General features: G+C 39.6%; 1 protein-coding gene across 1 annotated transcript in view; it reads left to right on the top strand.

Moving 5' to 3' along the window:
* The first annotated feature begins 9,580 nt into the window (after nt 1-9,580).
* The window catches only part of itgb2 (integrin, beta 2), a 52,233-nt gene continuing 37,834 nt past the window's right edge, over nt 9,581-23,979 (top strand). Inside the window, exons 1-4 of the mRNA XM_084361949.1 lie at nt 9,581-9,688; nt 10,220-10,311; nt 15,870-15,921; nt 18,054-18,151. Of these exons, the coding sequence (XP_084218075.1) occupies nt 9,598-9,688; nt 10,220-10,311; nt 15,870-15,921; nt 18,054-18,151 (333 nt within the window). The 5' untranslated portion in view covers nt 9,581-9,597. The remainder of the gene's footprint in view (nt 9,689-10,219; nt 10,312-15,869; nt 15,922-18,053; nt 18,152-23,979) is intronic.

The raw sequence follows: 23,979 nt of genomic DNA, 5'->3' as shown, positions 1-23,979 counted from the left end.
TAAGTACATTTATATCTGTGTTAATTTGTTACCTTTTTTTAACAAGGCCAAATTTTATGTCAAGCCTGATGCCTTCACTCACATGGCAAGGTATACGGTTCATTCATTCAATAGTAGTATCCGATCGGTATCGGGTATCGGCCGATACGCTCAGCCCAGGTATGGAAACTGGATCGGTGCATCGCTAATATGTACCCAATTTGAATGTTTAACCTTGTTATATCCTATTATTCATCTTGAGGATATTTGGTTGTGTCATTTTAACCTTCATTTATCTATTATTTTGCTGGAAGTTATACATATTTTTGTTTGATTGTGTTTTACTGGATGAATGTTATTCGATGAAATAACAGTTGAGTGGTTACTGATAACAACAAATAGAAAGCAGTAGCGTTGCCTGGAGCAGAGGTGTCCAAACTTTGATTGGGAATCAGATTGGACAAAGGGGGGAATGGAAGAGTAAATAGAAAATACAAAATGCAAAATTAAAAATTGGAATTTGAAATTTAAAAATGTATGATATTAAAGCAAATAGTGTCGCATTGCTGTTATTACGGGTTTATTGTAGGCGACATTAGGCGATTAGTATGATGACAGGGGTATATGAGCAGACATACAGGCCATGTCATACAAAGCAAAATAGGAATAAATGGGAGACCATTTGAGAGCAGTAAGTGCACTGTTTCGGATCTTGGAATCAGATTATGGACATGTCTGATCTATATAAAAATATATACATACAGTAGTAATGGCAGATGTTTTACTCACAATGTATAATATTTGATGTTTTTCGTTTACAAAGATGCTGGTTGGTGTTTTCTCTCTTCTCAGGATGACGATGGAGAGATTAACATGTCCAGGGACCTGAACATGGACAGTGAATGGACTCAGGGACTCAATGAATCCGCTATTAGCCTCTGAGTCCGGGCTCGTCTATTGTCAACATCCGGGGTCTGTAGGTTGAGCTACTACCTCTGACCTGGAAGATGTCGTCTCTGAGCTGCGCGCGCACCCGCGACAGCGCGGCTTGTTTACCTGTAGTTGCTACTGCTAGTTTGACCCCGGATGTTGATAACGGACGAGCCCGGACTCAGAGGGGAATAGCGCTAGCATTTCATAACAAAATATTGATGAAATTAACTAGTTTCGTGGCAGATAATGCGTTATATAGAGGCTGTGTGTCGCTGCCCCGTCTCTCCCATTATATGGATATATCGCCGCTACACTGGATCTAATTTCGTCCGAACGACGCCGAATGACACCAAAGTTATCTGGGTGAGTTAAATGACCATATATTTTGCCAGAAATAAGGTCCAGGTTGTAAAAAACGGTACTTATCCTTTAAGGGATAAACGTGTTAATTAATGTAAAGTGCTACTCTATATTAGTATAAGTAGCACATTTTGTGCAATATAGCCTGATATAGATTGCCAATGCCCCTGGTGTAAGTTGCATTTGAGGTTTAAAAAAATGTCATATTGTATTCTATTCACAGACTATCAGAATCGTGTTCTCATGTAGGGGCAGTCCTTTTTTCCATTGAAGCTGGGGTAAAGATGCGAGATACAGCTTCCTGCACAACAGAGCAGTGCAAGTGGCTGATGCCATCACATGTAAAAAAGGTAGGTGACACGTTCAGAGCAATCCAAATGTGGGACAGAGAATGTTATTTTTGGGACACTGTAAAAGTAGGCTAAATTACGATGTTAATAAATTAATGTTTATATTGTGCCCCTTTGGTTATGTCTTTGCTCTGGTTAATTCATCAGGACACAATACACAGAAGACAAGTAGATTGCTTGTCTTCGTCTACATTTCATTTTCTTTGAGGGGATTTTCATATATATTACACCGCCCATCTCTGCATGTCACTGACTTCACTTCTTCCCCGGAGTCCTTGTGCTTTCTAGTCCTACAGGCTCTCATGGATCCTGGCCGCGCCTGGGTCGTGGATCGTGGATGCGCCTACTGCCATGGCCCTGCCTGATCGTGGATGCGCCTACTGCCATGGCCCTGCCTGACACCCACCACTACTGTTGCTAATATTAGTCATATCTCTGTTACATACGTTCCACTACTATAATTGTACTGCATTACTACATACTATCCTTACCGTTAACCACTACTACTGTTATAACTAGTAGTCACATTTCCATTATGTGCATTTCATTATTATTGCTGTAATACCTCTTTATGTACTTTCATTCCTGTCAACCATCTATTATAATTGTATACATTGTGATCTCGTTGATCTGCTCTGTACATGCGACATCTATTGCACGTCTATCCGTCCTGGGAGAGGGATCCCTCCTCTGTGGCTCTTCCTGAGGTTTCTTCCACATTTTTTTTTCCTCATTAAAAGGGCTTTTTTTGGGGGCAAGTTTTTCCTCACTCGAATCGAGGGTCGAAGGACAGAGGGTGTCGTCTCTGTACAGATTGTAAAGCCCTCTGAGGCAAACTGTGATTTGTGAATTTGGGCCATACAAATAAAATTTGATTTGATTTGTAAGGGTGCATGATCCGAAAGATATATATGGCCAATTTTAATGTTTTTAACTATTGGTAGGTCTTTAGAGAACATAAAAAAGTAGTCAAGCCTTGAATAATTTCCTGTAACTGGGGAATAATATGTATAATCCTTTTGAGTTGGATTTAAGGTTTGCCATACATCAAGTAATCCCATGTCCTTAGAGAACTTTCTCATCAAATGAGCGTCTTTTTGGGCCTTATGTTTTCTACTACTTTGTGAATCCATCTTTCCTTTCATGAGTAAATTAAAGTCTCCCCCTAACACAATTATCCCCTTACTTTGCACTGTAATTAAATCAATAATCTTCTCTATTAAACTTGTCCCTTCTTTGGGAGGGTTGTATATGTTTAATAATATTCTCCATCTATCTTCCCTACCACAAAGACATATCTGCCCTCTTTATCGCATACTGTATTCTCTACTTCAAATGGAAGATGGTTCCTTGTCATTGTTATGACACCTCTTCTGGATGTGTGATAAGACGAATAAAAGACTTGTGCTTTAAACAATTTGGCTAATTTCTCATGTTCCATTATGGACAGACGTGTTTCCTGCATAAATACAATGTCTCCTCCTAGGGACTTCATTTGTGCGAGCACTTTACTGCTCTTAATTGGCTTGTTCAGGCCATTCACATTAAATGAAATTAAATTAATATTCATACACTAACACGTAACATATTCTGTTTTCTATTACTTTATATTTAAATCTACCAAGTTCATTCAACCTATATCCTGTAGACCTAGGTGCCTTATTTATATAGAAAATATTTAATCCATCCTCAAGAAACCTTTGATACCCAAAAATACATACAAAAATATAACAAGAAAAAACAAACGACAAAATATGACTTCCACTTGGGCTACCATACTTAAGGTAGCTATTCACAGTCTTCCATGCTTGTGTCAATGCATGGATGCTAGGGTCTTTAATAAGGACACAGAGCTGCAAGATTTTAAAGACAGCCCCCAAAAATATTTGCATCTAGATAATAATTAGATGCTTTTGTGGTTTAAAGAAAAGTGGCTGAGACATTAAAACCGCCATCAGAAAACAAAAACAATACAGACAAAATGAGTGCTGTGATTACAGTTATAACAAAATATTTAGAATGTAAGTTCCTTTTAATGTCATTCATTATAAAATTCAGTCAATAATGTGCAATAATAATAATAATAATAATAATAATAATAATAGAGCCAGCCCATTGCAATAGCCTTTTAGAGATCAACTTAAAACCAGCACCACTAAATCAAAATTAAATCCATACACCTTGAGACACTCATTCATAATACTACAGGCCCTCTATAGCCTTCCATTATTCAAATCAATCGATCATAATTCTTCTTTTTTTTTCTCTCCTTTTTTAATTTATTTTTTATTATTATGTTTTCCTCTTTCTTTCCCCTCCATCTAAACGGAGACAAGCATCTTATTAATCACTAGAAAAATTGTATTTCCTGCGAAAATACAGTGTGAATGCTGACGGCTGAAGTGATTTCGGAAATCTGCTGAATGTGCTGGATAACACTTGCCTAATGCAAAAGCTGAAAAGGCAGAAAGGCTGAAAAGTAAAAGGTTGAAAGAGCTTAAAAAGCTGAACATTTTGATAGCTGAACAGTTTCTCTAGCTGAACATGAAGCTGAAGATTTTAATAGCTGAACAGTTTCTATAGCTGAACATAAAGCTGAATATTTGAAAAAGTTGAAAAGTTAAAAAGCTGAAAAGTACAAGGCTAAAAGAGCATAAATAGCTGAACATTTTGATAGTTGAACGGTTTCTATAGCTGAACGTATGCTGAAGTAGTAGCAGAGCGAAATATGAGAAATTCCCCATAAGGATGAATGGGAAAAATTTGGCAGAAAAAGCTGAATATTTCCAAAAGTATGAAAGATAGAAAAACAAAAGTAATAGCAGTAATGTCCTTAACGAGCTGAACATTTTAATAGTTGAATTGTTTCTGTATCTCGAAATTTGTAGGAGGAGAAGTGAGCCGAAAAACGTACGGAAGAAGAATATTAAGAAGTTTAATAAATTCCAGAAGAACAATAGTGTGAATGCTGTGTCAGCATTCACACTAATTATGTATGTTCGTGTGGGTGTAACCTACATGAGCAAGCTTGCAGTATAACGTTATGTTCATAGGAGTATGTGGACGTGTGTGTATGTGTGCGTCAGCCTGTGTGTCTGCATGTGTGTCTGCGTATGCGTGTCTGTGCAACTACCAGTCTTTTCAGATGATTGGTCTGGAATTATTCCTTCCCAAAAAGTGCAACGATGTCCTTAATGGTCTGGCGTTTCAGTTCAGGCTCGGACCTTGTGTCCCACATAGCTGACTGGCCCAGTCCATGCAGTTCTTTCCGAGCAAGTTCTGCTTCAGACATCTTGCAGTAAATCCCATGTCCACGTAGACCGTCTGCTGCTTCCCAAGCTGAGTTGAACACCACCGCTCCCATCTCCAGGAAAATTTTAAGCTTATTGGGATAGCGTGACTGGAATCGAATTTCTTGCTGTTTAAATTGTTTCTTAATCTCAATGTATTCTCTCTTTTTGTTCTGCAGAGAGTTAGAGTGATCATGATCGAAAAAAATATTCTTCCCCTTGAACTCTTTCTTTAATTTGAAAGCTTGAGAATTTCACAACATAGATCTCGGGGGATCCATCGGGTTCGTTGGTTTCCTCTGGAGTGACCTGTGGGCTCTTTCTACTCCCAGATTGCGATCGGGTGGTAAATCTATGAGACCTTTAATGAACGGGTCTGTAAACTTCAGCATATCTCCAGCCTCCGTGTCCTCCGGCACTCTGTAAATCCTCAAATTGTAGCGTCGCTCTCGGTTTTCCAAATCTTGGCATTTTTCTTGCAAATATTGATTACTTTGCAAGAGGGAAGATATCAATCTCTCCGAGGCATCGTTGCGATCCTCCGAGGTACTTACCTGACTTTCCGCGTCTTCAAGTCTGCCATCCAAATTTTTTACTTCTTCATTCAGTGTCGTCACTTTCTCTTCCAGTCGCGCAAATCCGTTTTTCATCTCACCCCGTAGTGATCTCATTTCAGACCTAAGATCCGACTTAATCCCACTTAGCCGGAACCAGAAGTCTGTTCAAAATAGAAGATGACCAATCAGCTCCTTGGGTTTGGTGACGCTGAGCAGTGGATTGTTCTCTGTGTTGATTTCCTCCCACTATGAACTCTTATGTTGTGTGCTTCATTTGAGTTTTCAGATACATTTTTCACACTGTCCCACAGAGCAGATGTTGCAAGGTTTTAGCAGCGTTACACTAATGTGTTCTCCCCTCTGCCCTGACAAACAAATCTCATACAGCATCATATTGAGACCTGCCCAGAAGTGACAGTGCATTGGGTTACCTGATCACAAAAGTGGCTTAGGAAAAATTTAAAGCTATACTCAAGATGGGAGTAATAGAAGAGTCCAACAGTGCATGGTTAAATCCCCATCCTTCATGCGGAAGAGGGATGTGTCTATTCAGTTCTGCGTGGACCATCGAAAGATGAATGACATTTTCACAGTCTGATGCAGTCTCATTTATAAATATGAGAGTGCTCCTGGATTGGTTAGAGACTGCTTGTTAATTTACTGCACTGGATTTGACCAAGATCTACCATCAGATTCCCTTGTATAAATTCATTATGCTTTATTTTGGGTTTTTCCATGCCCCAGCCGCTTTCTAACATCTTATGGACCATTCCATTATGTTTTAGTGCAATTTTAGTTTTAATTCTAAATTTCAAGAATATTTAATGATTATCAGGATAATATCGTGAATCACAATTACGTTGGACAAGATAATCATGACAAAAAAATGTATATTTCCTATTGTAGACGCATTTTTGATGAATGATTGCAGTAAGTGCTGAACTCACTGAACAATGCAATTCCAGTGACCACCTTACTTCAAAATAAAAGTCAACCCGGATTTTGCCAGTCCAGTGCTTTTATTGTGAAGCTGCAGCAGAAGGAAGTGAGCATCTTTTCTTCTGAAAAGCTCAGTGTATCAGTTACCCCACTGTTGTCAAAAGCTTATTAGCCGGTGGGAAAACTATCAACCATTAGAATCTGGAATATGTTCCTGTCTTGGTGAAACACATTATACTGCATTCCTGATATTCCCACTGTGTCCTTGTCAGCGGTCTGAGCTCATCCATTTTATTTGCTAGGCAACTCAAATTCACCATGAAAATTAAGAGAATAAATGGTTTACATTTCCTCCTCCTTGCTCTCCATTTGGGAGCAGCATCCCCAGTGCCTCCTTTTCAACTCATCTGGGGTCTAGCTGTAGTGTAGGTTTTAGGAGTGCAGTCGCCTGGCCCCAGAGGTAAACAATACCCCAATACCCAGCGCCATAGTGACTCGGCACAACAAAAGATAAAATCGCCAGAAGTCTCACAGCATCCTTGATAAAGTGAAATATCCTTCAGTTTACAATGTTTTGACAGGAAAACGCCCAATTAAAACATGTGAGGATACAAGAAGAAAACATATGACACAATTGTCACATCTCAACTTCTGGCTGGAAGTGTAATGTGCAATTTATTTTTAGCATCATGATGTGTGGCCTATTCTATACAAAAACCCTTGCTGTTCTCTTGGAAGCGCCCTGTGGTTGCTTCAGACATCCTGCCATGTAGGTCGAGTCCCTTCATCAAGATAGTGAACGAGAAACTGTCAACCTCAGACCAGCGCTGCCTCTTCCTGTTTCTGGTAAGCTTCTTTTATTGTTTTAATAGTAATTTATTTTTGGTAAAGTAAATAGAATAAAAGAAAACATACTGAAACTTTGTAGTGGCAACTGTGCTTAAAAGTAAAGTCCAACCGATGTGCATTTTTTCGAGCCGATGCAGATAGTGATTTCAGGGAGTGATTTTTTTGTGTGTGGTGATTAAACACATATTTAAAGTAGGCAGGATATTTTACAGTTTAATAATAAACATTATTGTCCAAATTTGACATCAGTGCATTGAAACAGTAAACTTCACTGGGAAGTTGTTAATTATAAATTAGCTCAAGCAGGTTTGTTTGTTCCGTAAAAACAAAAGTTTTCTCAGCTCATATTGAATAACATACAGTATATCGATACTGATATATCTTTGATAGGCCAATATTGGCAGTTAATATCGGCCAATATTTATGAATTGGCTCTACTACAAAGCATCAAAGACATGAGGATAGCTGCTCAGGATAGATAGATAAGGAAGATAATTCATCACTACGAGCGACTACCTTTCAGAGATGTGGACTCGAGTCATTGTGACATGGACTCAAGTGACTTGCATCTTGACTTGGCAGAAAATGAATAAGTGGACTTGGACGTCGAAGTTAAAGACTTGTGACTTGATTGACTCGAGACATCACTTAAAAGACTTGTTTGTGTTAATTTTTTGTTTTCAGTTTAAGTATTAAATATAAAATGACATGTACATTGTCAATGTTTACATTAAAAGTGTCTCTTACTCATTAAGTGAGCGCATACTGGGAATGGCATTGTCATCATGATTGGATGACTACCCTGTCAATCAAGCTCCTCACTCCCACTCTAAACTACATACACCAGTACTAACCATGTCATGGTAGCTTGGGGGATAAGGGGGATAAATAACGCTCCGAAATTAGGCTAAGTTGTGGTGAGGGAAAAACTGGCATGGCCAAAAAATAAAAAAATAAAGCCGATGAGCAGATGATGTGCATGGCCATCATCTCAAGATATCTGAATTAACCCCTTTACAAAAAGGCTGAATTTATGCTAATCCCATGTAGTTTTGTTTGCAGTATAACAGTGATATTTTCTCCTATTCTAAAAAGTGTGTATTTTCACATTTCTGCATATGGGGTCACTAAACAGCCTTGAAATGCCTAATGGTTATGACTAGAGAGATGAGACTCTTGTGGATCCAATGAGCCCAGATATATGCATGTGTGATGATGTTAGTCCCCATAGTAGCCATTTCATTGTAGTGACACCACTTTCTCAATTTTGACCTCTCTGTATAAAATTACCTATTGTGACCTCTAGGATAATCAGAGCCTCATGAAACTTTACAACCACAAACTACAGACCTGGGTATTCAGAGGATGTATGATTTTCCTGGATATATTGACAGTAAGGGTTTCTGAGCAATTTCCAGAATAAAATAAAAAGTTATTTTCTTTCTGTTTGATTACATTTATTTCACTGAATATCAGTGATATAATATATCACTGAATATTCAGTAATGTAATCATTTCAAAATGATTACATGACTGATGTTCAACACGGAAGTCACATGATGACACCTGAGCCAGCTCCATTTGTTTATTTTTGAGCTTTAAAGGAATAGTTCACTTGAAAACAAAATTCAGTCATTATCGACTCACCCACATGCTGATGATAAGTCCGGTGTAGTGGCGCCCGAGATGAAAAGGTCCATAAAACTACACAAAAACTCTGTAATATTCCTCCATACTGCTCGTCCCCTGCAATCCAAGTGTCCTGAAGTGGCAATATCCAGAGTTTACTCGAAACAACGTCATTTAGTAAATTTTTACAGCCTAAACAGCCACTATGCTATATCTGCCTGGAGGCACGCTCTGCATTCACGCGAGTCTCCCTCACAGCCGATTGCACTACGGAAGCCGCGCCGGACAAGATGAACGGGACTCGCGATAGATACACACCAGTATTTACTTCCTGCTTTGAGCGACCGAGCAACGCACAAACACAAGAGGGATCTGCCTGCACTAGTGATTTGAAACTTTGAAACTCACAGCAGGATGTAAATACTGGTGTGTATCTATCGCGAGTCTCGTTCATCTTGTCCGGCGCGGCTACCGTAGTGCAAACGCTGTGAGGGAGACTCGCGTGAACGCGGAGCATGCCTCCAGGCAGATATAGCATAGTGACTGTTTAGGCTATAAAAATTTACTAAATTACGTTGTTTCGAGTAAACTCTGGATGTCGCCATTTCAGGAAACTTGGATTGCAGCGGATTTACAGAATGGAGGAATATTACAAAGTTTTTGTGTAGTTTTCTGGACCTTTTCATCTCTGGCACAATTGACGCTCGATATATGGATTATTGTTGCCGGAGGGTACCCCCGCGGGTCTCCAGCTGCACTTTGAGAAATAAGAAACTACACCGGACTTATCATCAGCATGCTGGTGAGTCGATAATGACTGAATTTTGTTTTAGAGTGAACTATTCCTTTAAGCATTTTTAATGTTTTACAAATGATCTATAAGGTCCTTCGTATGCATCTCCGTTGGGCCAGGCCTGTCTGTGTGGAGTTTGCGTGTTCTCCCCATGCTTACATTAGTTTCCCCAAAACATGAAAACAGTTTGTGCCAGTGCCATTGACAACGGCCACGACCTGGAGTTGGTCCCTTGTGCCCATTGCTTCCTAGGTTAAATACAGAGTACCAGTTGTACATTAGAAAGCAAATAACGATTCCTCTAATTGAAAACCTTGAGTAATTAATGATTCAAGCTGAGTGGCATTTAGGGACAGCCTCTGTCAATGTCTCATTGTTAGAAGTTATGTTCTATTATTTTATATGTTGAAACAATTCTCACATCTCCACTTCTGGCTAGACGCATAATGTGCAATTAATTTTTTTAACATCGTGATGTGTGGCCTGTTTCTATGACACAACCCTTGCTGTTCTCTTGAACACACCCTGTGGTTGCTTCAGACTTCCTGTCATGTAGGTGGAGTCTCTTCATCCAGATAGGGTTCAACAAAAAACTGTCAACCACAGACGAGAGCTGCATCTTCCTGTTACTGGTAAGCTTCTTTTATCTTCACCTTTGTCTTCATCCAGGGTTGAGTCGCACTGGTGTTAATTTATTGTTTTATTAATAGTTTATTTTTGGTAAGGTAAGTAGTTAATAGCTTTTAACTCTTTCAACCCTCTTCACTTTTAATTTTTCATGCTTTACATGAATGTGTTTAAAAAGATGTCTGACAAAGGACACCATAAACTGTACTTGACATAATCAAGTACGGTTTATTGTGTCATATATTGAGTCATATAAAGTCCAAAAAGTCAGACTACTATAATTTGAAAAAATGTCTACATAGCCACACCACTGGTTTGTGGCAGTCTTGTAATTCATATTGAGCCAAATGAGGAAGTCAAGCTTCTTGTTTTCTGGGAGGAAGTTGACTGAACTAACTGAAGTTGACTGACACATATTTTGCAAAAACGAACCAATTCAATTTGGTTTCTGAACCCAGAACAGTTTAATTACTTTGTATTAATTCAATTTACGTACATACATGCATACATACATACATACAAACATAACTTAATCAACAAGCATTTTTATCTATATCTCAAGCAGGATTATCTATGGTGGAGTTTGTGTAGGTTCAATCTAAATATATCTAATATCTAAATTGTCGGACATGTTTTATACATTTAGTCACCTGTATTAACGAAGCACTCACATGGTAATCGGACAGCAGAAACAGCAGAATGTCTCCTTTCAGAGTGTTGCCTTTTTTTTTAATTTACGGTATAGTGTTAGTCGTACATTATTCATATTGCTCAGAAATCTAACTTGGATTTTATGTGGAAAAATGTATTTGTACATTTGTAAATGACATATTTTCATATAAATGTGTCTTTTCATTTAGTTCAGCACTGTAGCTACATATTATGTGCCAATGGTGTCTGAAAATGTATCATTCATATTCATAGTCAAGAGAGCTTTATTATGGATATTGTCTCCAGATTGTTTCTTGTGAATTGTACAAAAACTGTGCATTGTATTCATTGCTGGACAAAGTTACTGAACTATATGAAACTGTACACAGGCTGCTTCACATATGTGCTGACTCAAATCTCTGGTCATTTCTGAGGTCATGGTCGAAAGGGTTAGGGTTATTGGACTACATTTTGGACTTTAAGGGATTAAGTACTATTCACAATAATCCAGCAAATCCTACCTCAACATCTGTCCATCTAAAATCTAATTTAAAAAATGTATATTTGGGCTAGTGTTATATACTGAATATACTGAATATATACTGAACTGAATATATACTGAACTGTCTGCTTATCATTTTGACCAAAAGAAATAGCAGTGGAACCTTACAAAAAGAAAGAATATCAATTTATAAAAAAAAAAAAAATAGTTCTGCTGTGCACTTTTTCAGCCTGAGTCAAAAAGAGGAAATGTAATGATGATACAACACTTCACTGTAAGTTTTTCGATACCATAAAAGGAACAAGACTTCCTTTTACGGTAGCGAATAGCATTGACAGAAAAAGCAACATAAGGCCCTGTGTCTACGAAACCTTGTATTCATATTAGATATGTACACTTGACAGCTGATGGATTTCATATCCACAGAGTGACCATTATTCTCAAATGTAGTCCCACTAATTGCATGATGCTCCAAGGTCCTTTAACATTTTAACATCAAATGTTATTTAACTGCAGTAGTGTTAGGTAAGGTAACCCTAACAATATCCCCCTAACCCTAATCCTAAAGTTTTTGCTTTTTTTTAATTAAATCATTGTATTTATTGTCAGTTGTCAGTGTGCACCCATTTTAATTCATACTATAAATTTTAAATGTTAAATAACTCATTACCAACTATTATAGCAAATTTTCCAGTCATAGTTCTGCATTCTGATATGGTACGACTATACTGTTTATACCTATCAGTACTACCAAATGTATCTAAGTAATGATCACTTTCTTGGTCAAGACAAGTTATGGAAGCAACTTGTGCATGAAAAGACAAGATTTTCAAGAGTTGAGTGAGACAGTGTCTACCCCTAAAGTCAGGGATATGGAGTAGCCAGCCAGTGGCAAAAAGTGAAAAAAGTAGCCAGCTAGGCACATTCTAATGCTACTATTCCATCATTCCCACTGATGTATGTATTAGTTTTGAATAAAATGATTTATTAAACAAACCTATGCCAGTAATAACTTTAAAATACCTGAGCATGTCAATCACTTGACACAAATCATGTGAATCCGCTAAATTAACACTTTTAAACATCTGACACAGGGCTTGACACAAAAGCTTGCCAGGGCAAATGTACTCTGTGCTTGGACAAGTGAAATGCCTCATGCATGAGTGACAAAAACTGCCAAAATAAATAAATAATAAGGTAAAATATCAATTTATGTTAAATTTAAATAATTCATTCATTCATGCTTACATTTACACATTTGTGCTTACACATGCACTTTTCAATTAAAATTTTGGTGTGTTTTATGGCATATTAAATTATTTATTGAGCTTTATTTTACTCTAGTTCGGATCCTCAGAACTGTCTCACCACCCACATGCATGACGCATTTCACTTGAACAGACACACCCTCAAAGGCTGCGTTCTAATGTCTGGACTTCCCTGCACTTGCAGACTTTGCAGGTGTGTTCACACAATGGCCCTCAAGCAGACTTTCTGCAGACTTCAAGGGAGTCCACTTGGGCTGCAGACTTGGCTGGATTTCATTGATTTAAATACCCATAATTCGTTGCTATGCAGATGTGACATTGTAGAACTTACTATGAATGTGTAAAACAATAACTTTTTTTTAATGTTACTTGAATCATGTAGACTAGAGATAATATTCAACCACATCATAATAATATTTAGAAGTATAGACTATAGAGGTAATCAAATTGCAATTTATTACTGTCATCTTTAGGGTGTCTTTATCAGTGGCTGCTTGCAGTCTCACACACTCACAAACTTGACATGATGACAATGAACCTCGTTTCAGTTGAACAAACAGAAAGTCTGCCGAAAGGCAAAGCTTCTATGTTGCTCTGAATCGGATCGTTGCTACTACGGATTAAAAATGCAGTAATTAACCAAGATGTGAGGCAGATCATTACCATGTTCCCTCTGTAGCATTTAGCCATGCTAAATAACATGCCCGGCAACTGACCTGACTTAACTGCACATTCCCTCAAAATTTCTGACATGCAGCATTGTGTTATTTGATAAAACTTTGTCTTTTATAGCTATAATGTGCACCAATCATGCTCTTTGATCAGCATCCTGATATTCCACACTTGTCAGATGGATTGATTATTTTGGCAAAAATGAAGTGCTCTGCTCACTGACACAGATTTTACCAAATTTTTGCTCAAACTTTGAGAGAAATTAGTTTTTGTGTGCAAGTTTTGGGTCTTTAGGGATTTGTATTGTTGGTAACCTATACATAGAAGGGACTTTTGCTTCTTTCCAGCAACTCCAAGAAAGATATAACTTGCCAAGGAATCAGTTTTTCAGATATCTTCACATTAAAGGATAACTACCGTTTTTTACAACCTGGACCTTATTTCTAGCAAAATATATTATCATTTACTCACCCAGATAACTTTGGTGTCATTTGAAGTCGTTCGGACAAAATTAGATCCAGTGTAGCGCCAGTATATCCACATAATGCGAATGATGGGGCACCAAAACACAGCCTCTATATAACGCATTATCTGCCACGAAACTAGTTCATTTCACCAATATTTTGTTACGATACGCTAGTGCTATTCCCCTCTGAGTCCGGGCTCGTCTGTTATAAACATCTGGGGTCAAACTAGCAGTAGCAGCTACAGGTAAACAAGCTGGCTGTCGCGGGTGCGCGTGCAGCTCAGAGATGACATCTTCCAGGTCAGAGGTAGTAGGTCAACCTACAGACCCCGGATGTTGACAACAGACAAGCCTGGACTCAGAGGGGAATAGCACTAGCGTATCGTAACAAAATATTGGTGAAATGAACTAGTTTCGTGGCAGATAATGCTCATAGAGGCTGCGCTTCGGTGCCCGGATCACTCACATTATACGGATATACGCGGCGCTCAACTGGATCTAATTTCATCCGAACGACTTCAGATGACACCAAAGTTATCTGGGTGAGTAACTGATAATATATTTTGCTAGAAATAAGGTCCAGGTTGTAAAAAACAGTAGTTATCCTTTAAGGACTATGTTAGAACACACCTTCCTAATTTTAAGAAGGCAAATCCAGACAAGTTAGAGAATTTATTTACTCTGTTGCCCTACCCACGTTATATAATCTCGCAACTATATGAGACACTACAAAACATGCGCCTTCCCAAAATGGACTGGATAAAAGAAGAGTGGGAAAGAGAGATTGGAGCCCTGATACCTCCCAATGTGTGGGAGGAGAGTTTGGAGCACATCCATGAATGTTCCATAAATGCCTGACACTGTTTAATTCAATTTAAAATTCTGCACAGATTACATTACTGCACAACGAAGCTGCATAAAATATTTCCTGAAGTCTCTCCTTTGTGTGAGAAATGTGAGTCTATGGAGGCTACCTTATTGCATAGTTATGCTCTCTGCCCCAAACTTCAAAACTATTGGGATGAAATATAAAAAAAAAATTTCACTGATTTTGGGGGTTCAACTAGACCCAGATCCTATCTTAATAATTGTGGGAACTTCTGAGGGGCTAAGGAAGCTAAATGTTTCACAACAGCGTCTTTTGGCATATGACCTTATAACAGCAAAACATGCTGGGATGCTGGGAGGGTATGCACTGTTTTTTTTTTTCTTTTTTGGTTGTTTTGTGGTTTGTTTTTTGTTTTGTTTTTTTCTTGTTTCATTTGCTTTGTTGTTGCAGGTTTCTGTTTGTTTATTTGTTATTCGTTTTCGTCATTAGTCATGTCAGGGATTACTTTTTATTATTTTCTGTAAAAAACTAAAAAGGAAACATAACTGTCGATTGTTAATTTCTCTGTTAATTGATTGGTTTCCCATTAAACATATTTGAAAGGCAAGTTTTTGGTCTTTTATTTCAATGTGTGAAAATTGAGGGCAAAAACAAAAGTGTGACATTTTTGTTGAGTGTTTGTAAGAAATGTACTTCCTGTACAGTCTTTGCTAGGGTTTTCTTCTATCCATGTGAACACAAGCCTTATGGACTGTAAGTGTGTTTGTCCCTCTATATGTTATCCCTCCTTTGGGGATGGTTGATTAATTAGCAGGTACACATTCTTATGGCTTTTATGCCACTACGCATTGATCTTCAACGTAAAAGTGACAAAACTGACAAAATAATGAGAAATCAGATAATCAATTGTTTAACTAAATACAGGATAGAATAAGATAAGATAACCCTCCATAAGAATATAATATACCATTTTTGAAATACCTTAACTTAACTTTAACTTTAAGGGATTTTATTCATTTTCATTGGTAAATTAAGCATTTATGTTTGAAGGGATTGTTTCTTCATAGTAATAGTCTGGATTATGCTGTACGCTATGTAAATGTCATGATTTTAATTCTGATCAATTGAATGCTGCTCTAAGAAAAAAAAAACCTGTATTTGTTTTTTGTCATCAGGACATGGATCTGTGTTTACCGTTTCTTCTGCTTTTGCTGATGGGTACAAATGGTAAGTCTTAAAACATTAATATTACATTATTTGTTTGCATTTTTTTATCCTTTGTTATCATAAGAGGCACTTTGCATCTACAAAATGTATGTAACACCATGTTGTCATGTCATTGGGTAGCGAGGGGCTCAAAACTATTAATAATAATAGTTTGAAATGTCAAAGAGTTTAACCTCTCAGGATCTTCATAATAGCAGGATTATAAGCAACACATCAATTGTTTTTACATAGAACATAGCAAGATATATCTAAGGGACAGAATGAACAAATGAACAACCATAAACATCAGAACCAGCTGGATTAATGAGGCAAAGGAACACACGCTAGTTGCCACCAGTGTGACCCCGAATAAGAGGCTGTTGTGTCTGGGCAGATACTAGATATTGTAAGCGTGGGCTTAAGCTGCATTTGTTATGATTTTTTGAGACCGCCAAGTGCTATTTGCTGGTTGTTTCTAGACTAAAGTATTTGTGATTACTGATCGCCTTTGTACTCTTGACGGGCTGAATTGAGCTTTTCCACTTAGTGAGTTGACGTGTTAGTTGTGCTGCCATGTGAGTGCAAATTTCCATCTGTAACAAAGACCAGAGGAAGGTTATCCAGCCCAAGTTTGTCAACTGGCCTCTGAGTTTTAGAAAAGCGGGTATTGTGTCTCTCCATGGTTGTTACTTCCTTGCTATGCTCAAAGTATTAGCTCTCGTTTTCCTTCTTTCTCTCTCTCCTCTCTACTAACCCACATGTACACAAACACATCCATGGACACCCTCTTTTGAACATATTGTTTGGAGTTAACTTTGCCTCCATTGTGGAAACAAGATGCGTGTGACACACATATAACTTGGAACAGCAGGGTTCAGCTCTGATGCCACACTTATTAAAGGAATAGTTCACTCTAAAACAAAATTCCGTCATTATCGACATGCCCACTTGCTGATGATAAGTCCGGTGTAGTTTCTTATTCCTGCAGCTTATTCAGTGCAGCTGGAGACCCGCAGGGCTACCCTCCGGCAACAATAATCCATATAACGAGTGTAAGTGGCACCTGAGATGAAAAGGTCCATAAAACTACACAAAAACTCTGTAATATTTCTCCATACTGCTCGTCCGCTGCAATCCAAGTGTCCTGAAGTGGCGACATCCAGAGTTTACTCGAAACAACGTCATTTAGTACATTTTTACAGCCTAAACAGTCACTATGCTATATCCGCCTTGAGGCACGCTCCGCGTTCACGCAAGTCTCCCTCACAGCCAATTGCACTACGGAAGCCGCGCCGGACAACATGAACGGGACTCTAGATAATAACTCTATAAACTCTAGATGTCGCTACTTCAGGACACTTGGATTGCAGCGGACGAACAGAGTTTTTGTGTATTTTTATGGACCTTTTCCCCTCGGTCACAATTGATGCTCGTTATATGGATTATTGTTGCCAGAGGGTACCCCAGTCTTCAGCTGCACTTTGAGGAATAAGAAACTACACCAGACTTATCATCAGCATGTGGGTGAGTCGATCATGACTGAATTGTGTTTTAGAGTGAACTATTCCTATAATGCGTTGCATAACCGTTGTCACATTCAAGTCCCTACCTCCACTGACCAGCCCCTGGTATGACCTCTACACTGATAAGCTCACGTCAGTCAATCAGTCAGTCAGTCAGTCAGTCAGTTAGTCAGTCAGTCACTCTCACTCTCACTCTCACTCTCAGTCTCTCTCTACAAAATGGAGGACCCAAGCGCAGACACACAGGAACACACGCAGGAGGCAGGATAAGGGGAACAAAACCAAAAAGGATCACAAGGACCAAAAACAAAGTAGCAACTAAAAGCTTAAACAAAGTGCAACAGCAAAGCAAAGTTCAAATCAAATGACAAAACAAGGAACCAAAATCCAAACATATCAAATGGGGGAAGACAGGGGGAGACAATGGAGGTGACACTGGAGGAACGACGAGTAACACAGAACATGGGGTACAGGAGACGACAATGATAAATAAAATTAACTTTTATACTGTACAGAGGAGTTGTCTGTGTTTATTTGTGCATATGTGTTGTGGTAACAGCTGGTTGTGGTGGTCACAAAGATTGATGTCTCTGGTATGTTCAACGCTTTTAATATTGTTTTTCTTTCCAGGCTTGTGTCAACAGGAGGAAGTTTGCTCAAAGTCTGTGATCAACTCTTGTCGGGACTGTATCAGATCTGGGCCATACTGCGTGTGGTGCAAACAGCTGGTGAGAGATAAAGTTTATTTAACACCCTCACACTGTCCCTGCTCAGGTGTTAACATGTCTACAAACAGTAGAATGTATCAACATAAAACCATGGCTCAACTTTTTGTAGACAGCTCTTATATTAACAACCTGCTGAATAAACACCCTGTTTCTCAGCAGGTTGCTAATGTAATAAATTACAATTACATTATGAGACAATGGCCCCTTGGCACAGACATGAAAATGTCCTAGAAATAGGCTCAAAGATGATCACTGGCGAGGTGCAGAGTCTGGCACAAAGGAGTTTATTGGGTTCTACAAGGCAGCAACACCAACAAATAGTGAGGTCCCAGCAGTGAACTAAACAAGTTCCCTCTGCGCTCCTGCTTTTATGCTGAAGGGTCTCCAAATATTTCTTAAACACCCACCACCTAAGGGCCAACTCTAATGGTGGCTATTGTGATCATCCCGATGATGCCTACTGCTGGCTTAAAATACATTTGTGGCATAATGTTTTGACTTTTTTAAGAGCAATATTTTGGCAAAAGTAATTATTTATTTCAGAATTATTTCATGAGCAAGAACCACACCATTAAATGTACATGATAGTTTATTGAGGTGGAATCTGAGAACGATGTTGAAGAAGGCAATTGAGTATGACTGTGATGTTGAAGAAGTGTTTATTGGCTGTGGTGTTGGGAAGGCTTCATTACGTTAGGGATCAGCTGCAGCTCCAGCTTCGAGATTTTCTGAATTGCATGTGCGAATGACTCGGATGGGCTTAGGTTCGTCTCTACTTTGAAGTACATTGTGGGAATTGGATTGCCAGTTTGGTTGTTTTTTCTTCATTCGAGTGTGTAGACCAGGCAGTCTTCTGAGATGCAGTGAAGGTCAGACACAGGGATTTGGAGATGAGGATTGAATTTAGCAGATGTTGTGGTGAACTCTGAACAACTCTGAGAAGGAAACAAAGGCAGATGGGAACGTCAATTCAAGAGTATTAGCTAGATGGTGACGTAGGAGGCTAGAACGTAGGGACATCAGGAATCCATGGAAGACAGCAAGGAGTTGAAGTTGGCGACTGGTGCTGGAGGCATTCAAAGTGTGATGACAATAGAATGAGAATGGGGGTACCTTTCATACTGGACTGAAAGGAGCACCAAGTGGTCCAGTGAGAGCTGAGAGTGCTGGTGATGCTGTTAGATTTTTTAGATTAGATTCAACTTTATTGTCATTGTGCACAGTACAAGTATAGAGACAACAAAATGCAGTTAGTGTCTAACCAGAAGTGCAAAAAGCAGTAAAGTGCAAAGTATGTACAGTATAAATAGTGCAGCAGACAGATAATAGTTAATGATGGCTTCCTTGGAGATGCTGATGAGTTTGACGATGGCCGGGTACCTGGGTAGGATGCATCTCTACATATGAAGCCAAGGTTGCGAAAGTAGCCACGTGAGGCAATGAATGAAAGGCATGATTGTGGGAGAGTTGCCTCAACCTTTACTTATTGTAAGTTGTCAACAGCTGCGACATTATTGAAGTGAACAGGAATGGATTTTCTTGACCATTTATGTTCCCACAGGAAAGTGCTGATTACGATGGAGGTCGATTTTGAAAGCTGCAGAAGATGGTTGAAGAGGTTTTTTGAAAGAACTTAAGAACTTGCATGCCCGTGTTGCTTAGATGCACCATTGATTCTAGAAACCCCAAAACCGTCATAAGGGGCAATATCAGTGAAGAGCTGAATGTTGGGTGGGTTTATCCAGTTGGTCTTCATAGAAGAAGGTGATGCCATTCCAGTTTGCGAGAAGGCGTTTCCAGACACTTGTTTCATCCTTGAGGAATTATGTGCATGCTAAAGTTCATGTGTCCTAGAAGAAGAGTGGTTGTAATTGTAATTGTAATTGTTTGCGGCGGGTAGGTAAGGAGAGCTGTTAATGGGAAGATTTATGTTATCAAATTTATCAATGCTGGGATGTTCATGGTCATTGAAGTGGACGTGGTTAACTATTGATTGGTTGGGTTGTGAAGACAGGCAAGTCAAGCGGCCAAGGGAAGAGCTGGGGGCAAGGTCCAGTGGGAGCAGAACTGGAGAAGAGCTCTGGAGAGCGAAGAGGGCAGGCAGCCCCTTGGCGGAAGAGGTGGAGAATAGAGAGAACAAAGGAAGGAGCTGGAGTTTTGACTACCTGGTCAGTGGGGGGTCTGTCACACTGACCAATAGTAGCTCAAAGCTGGGTCTTGTGGCGTCCTTGCATCTAGGCATAAAGACTGGGGAATTCTGAGGGACTCTGAGTTCAAGTTCAGAGTCCCTTTTGACATCCACAATGAACAACTTCATCTGTGGGTCCCAACACAAGGAGAATGATCAGAAGAGTTTGCATACAGCTGTGGAGAGTGAAGAGAGGAATTACGGAGGAATGGATGCTGCTGACCGTATGGTTGGATGCTGGTATTCAGGAGTCCTATTTTCTGGAATGGAGGACACTGTGAGCGGGGATTCTGGAGTGACCGTGATACCATTGACTTCCGGGCCTGCTGCAGTCTGAGATTGAAGGAGACTGGAGCAAAACTGAACAGGTCCTCGTAGCACGTTGGAGCAATCCATGGGTGAGTCCAAGTTTTTTAATGACTTGTGACTGTGATTTGGTTTACTAGCAAGCGATAGGGTTCGATGTCCTGCGCACTAGAAATGAGACCAGGCAGGCATGAAGCACAGTGAGGCTTATAAAGGCACATGACAGGAAGGTGAGTGATTGAGATGTGGTCCTGCTCCTAAACTTCAGCTAAAACTTTATTTTCATTTATTTAGTCAAGCACTAATGCTTAATAAATTACTTCCAAAGTGTAATGTATAAGGGATAATCAGTTTATTTTATTTGGAAGTAATAAATTACCTTGCAGTATTACTGTATGTGTACAGTTAAGTGTTACTGATTACACTACTTTTGCATTACTTTCACCAAATTAACCCCAGAAGTACGCATTAAAAAATGGAAGTGGGTGATTGCATTGCAGGTGATGAAAGCACAGAAGCTCAAGTTTATTGCAGTGCATTACAAATCCACTGGGGTGTGATACTGTATAGCCCAACCAAATTATAACCTCCGGCGCCGAAAATCGAAGGCAAAAACTTGAGGGTGGCTCCAAAAGCAAGCCCTTTTAAGACTTTGTGTTAAAATGGCCAACTTTACAGCAGAAATAAAGATGTTTACAGCCTGAAACTAAAAACATTTTTGGTCTCTATAGCTGATTCCCCTGTTAATCACAAATGTTAAATGTTATTTAATGAGTAATAATTTGTCATGAATGATTAATGTACAATATTTGGCATTGTAGGTTCGAGTGTTGGCCAAAGATCGTTAAACATTTTTGCGGGTAGGGGGTCGAGGAGGCAGGTAGGTGGTTTTGAGGTTGAGACCAATTTAGACAATGTCTCAAGAGAGATTCTTTAAAACTGTTAAGAGCCAACTAACTGGAAATCAGCATAATGATGGTTTACAATCAACTTTGCAGAGGAAGCCAGAGATGAAGAGATAATTTTGATTCTAATCTCAAAATTTAATTACATTTTATTGCAAAAGAAATCTAAGAAATAATTTGCAGTAACGGGTAACAGCTCACTGACTGCGGTTTTTGAGTAAGAGTAATGCGCACCGTTCAGTGACTGCCGAATACCGCCAACGGAGTTCCAAGTCCTCACGAGCAGCGGGAAGGAGTGTATCAGTGCATCGTTTTCATCACAACATCTAACGACAAGTAGCTACCCCATGTCCCAATCGCCTGTAAGTAAACACCTAATATTATCATATTGAACATAAACAACCAACATAGTCATTGCTAGCACTGATAGCTGTCAAGCTAGCTTTGTTAGTTCCCAGAAATTGCTTTAAAAGTGTATTTTTATATTGTTACTTATTGCTGGTTAGCTAGCAGTAGCTGGGTATGGTAAAGACATGGCAAAGCTTAAACATCAAGATTAGTGGTGGGCCTGCTACACGTTTTTCTTTTTGTTACCCTCAGTGATTCACAGACAAACATGAATATTGTATTGGTATCATGCTAACACAATGTTTTGAATTTTAGTTTCTACGATGAGAGCATCGTTGACTCAGATGATGAGTACACGCCAGAGCAAAGCACATCATGACGTTAGAGAGGACTACAGGAGGGCAACCAGCAGTGTCTGAGGAAGTGGAGACAGAGGACCTGGACATGGGAGTGGAGACAGGTCAAGGAGCAGATATTCTCGGAAAAGATGACATATGTCAAGTTTAAGATTTTCAAGCTCAAAGGATTGCACATGCACAGGTATGTTAAGAATAGGGCCGGGACTTTAACGCGTTAATTAAGATTAATTAATTACACAAAAATTAACGTGTTAAAAAAATTAACGTATTTTAATCGCACTTATATTTGCACCGCAGAACGTTTCTCACTGGATGAGTTTCAGGCGTACCGATTATACTGGAGCACAATTATTTAACGAGTTGCGTCTCAGCTCGGGTCAGTAGAATTAACAGGCTGACAGTGACAATCACGTGAAACTGAGGCAAACTCATTCATGGTTGCCTGTGATTATACTGATAATAGCCTTCCTATTAGCTTCCAATGTAGACGCGCGACATGCGCGCTCACAACCCAAAGCGGCGTGTAGCCGCGTGCATTCGGCGCGACGGCGACGCCGTTTTTACCCCACATGCATGTCCGTGGAGCTGTGCGCCGCGGACGTGCACGGTTCCCTACATTGCTGTGTCAGGCAGGTGTTTCCCACGGAGCTCTGCCCCGTTTCAAAGGTGAAGGAAGCCCTAAAGCCTAGTTTATGCTTCTGCGTCGCGGCGACGGCGGAGCTACGTCGTCGACCCTACGCCGTCATTGAGCATTCGAAGTTCTGCGTCGAGGGAACGCGTTCAATTCACCGCCAAGCTGCGAGGGGGGGTGGGGGGATTGGTTTCGGGGGGTTCTGGCTCTCTTGCACTGCAGTTGCGGTCAGAGCGGATATGCTGTGTAGCATTCTGGTCACAGTGTGGGGCTACAAGCTACATGCTGCACAACACCAATACTCCTCCTGCCCTGCTGGGATCTCACAAAGCATGGAGTTCACAAGCAATAGGAGACAAGCATGCAAGCAGCAGAAGTAACTGGCGGTGTTGTTATACTGTTGACCGGAAAAGCAACTGCCGGAGTGACGGTCTGAGCGGACCAATCCCAGTCCTTGCCGTTCGCGTCTCGACGCGTCGACGTGACGCGTAGTCAGGATTTTTTGGAGGCGCACGTCAGGCTACGGCGCAGGGTCTGCGTAGGGGTCTGCGTCGACGACGTAGCTACGCCGTCGCCGCGACGCAGAAGCATAAATCAAGCTTAAGTGGAAAGACGTTGCCTCCGCGATGTAGAATGTGTTTTATAGAAGAGAAACACACATTTCAGGACCGCTGACTTGTATCATCAAAACAGACAAATGTAAACACAGAAAGCTGAAAATCACTGGACATGTCTGTTGGGATTATACAAATCAACAGTGTAAAGTGGAGCTGTCAAGATGTATGCAGTAGTTAATTATTGCATATCCTACTGTACCTATCACTCCTATTGTTTCTGATGTACAGGTGCATTAGAATGTCATGGGAGAGTTTATTAAGGCCTATGTCACTAATTCAATTCAAAAAGTGAAACTAATACATTATATATATGTCCATTACACACCGAATGAAACATCCCATGTCTTTATTTATTATTTTAATAGTAATAATTATGGCTAACATTCAATGAAGACCTAAAATTCAGTATCCCCAAAATTGTAAATATTACAAAGGAACTTTTTTTTTTTCTTTCTTTTTTTTTATTCAGTCATT

This window comes from Pagrus pagrus (genome assembly GCF_965226575.1).
Source record: "Pagrus pagrus genome assembly, chromosome: 9".
In the NCBI taxonomy this organism is placed as follows: domain Eukaryota; kingdom Metazoa; phylum Chordata; class Actinopteri; order Spariformes; family Sparidae; genus Pagrus; species Pagrus pagrus.
This window is presented reverse-complemented; position numbering and strand designations above follow the sequence as displayed.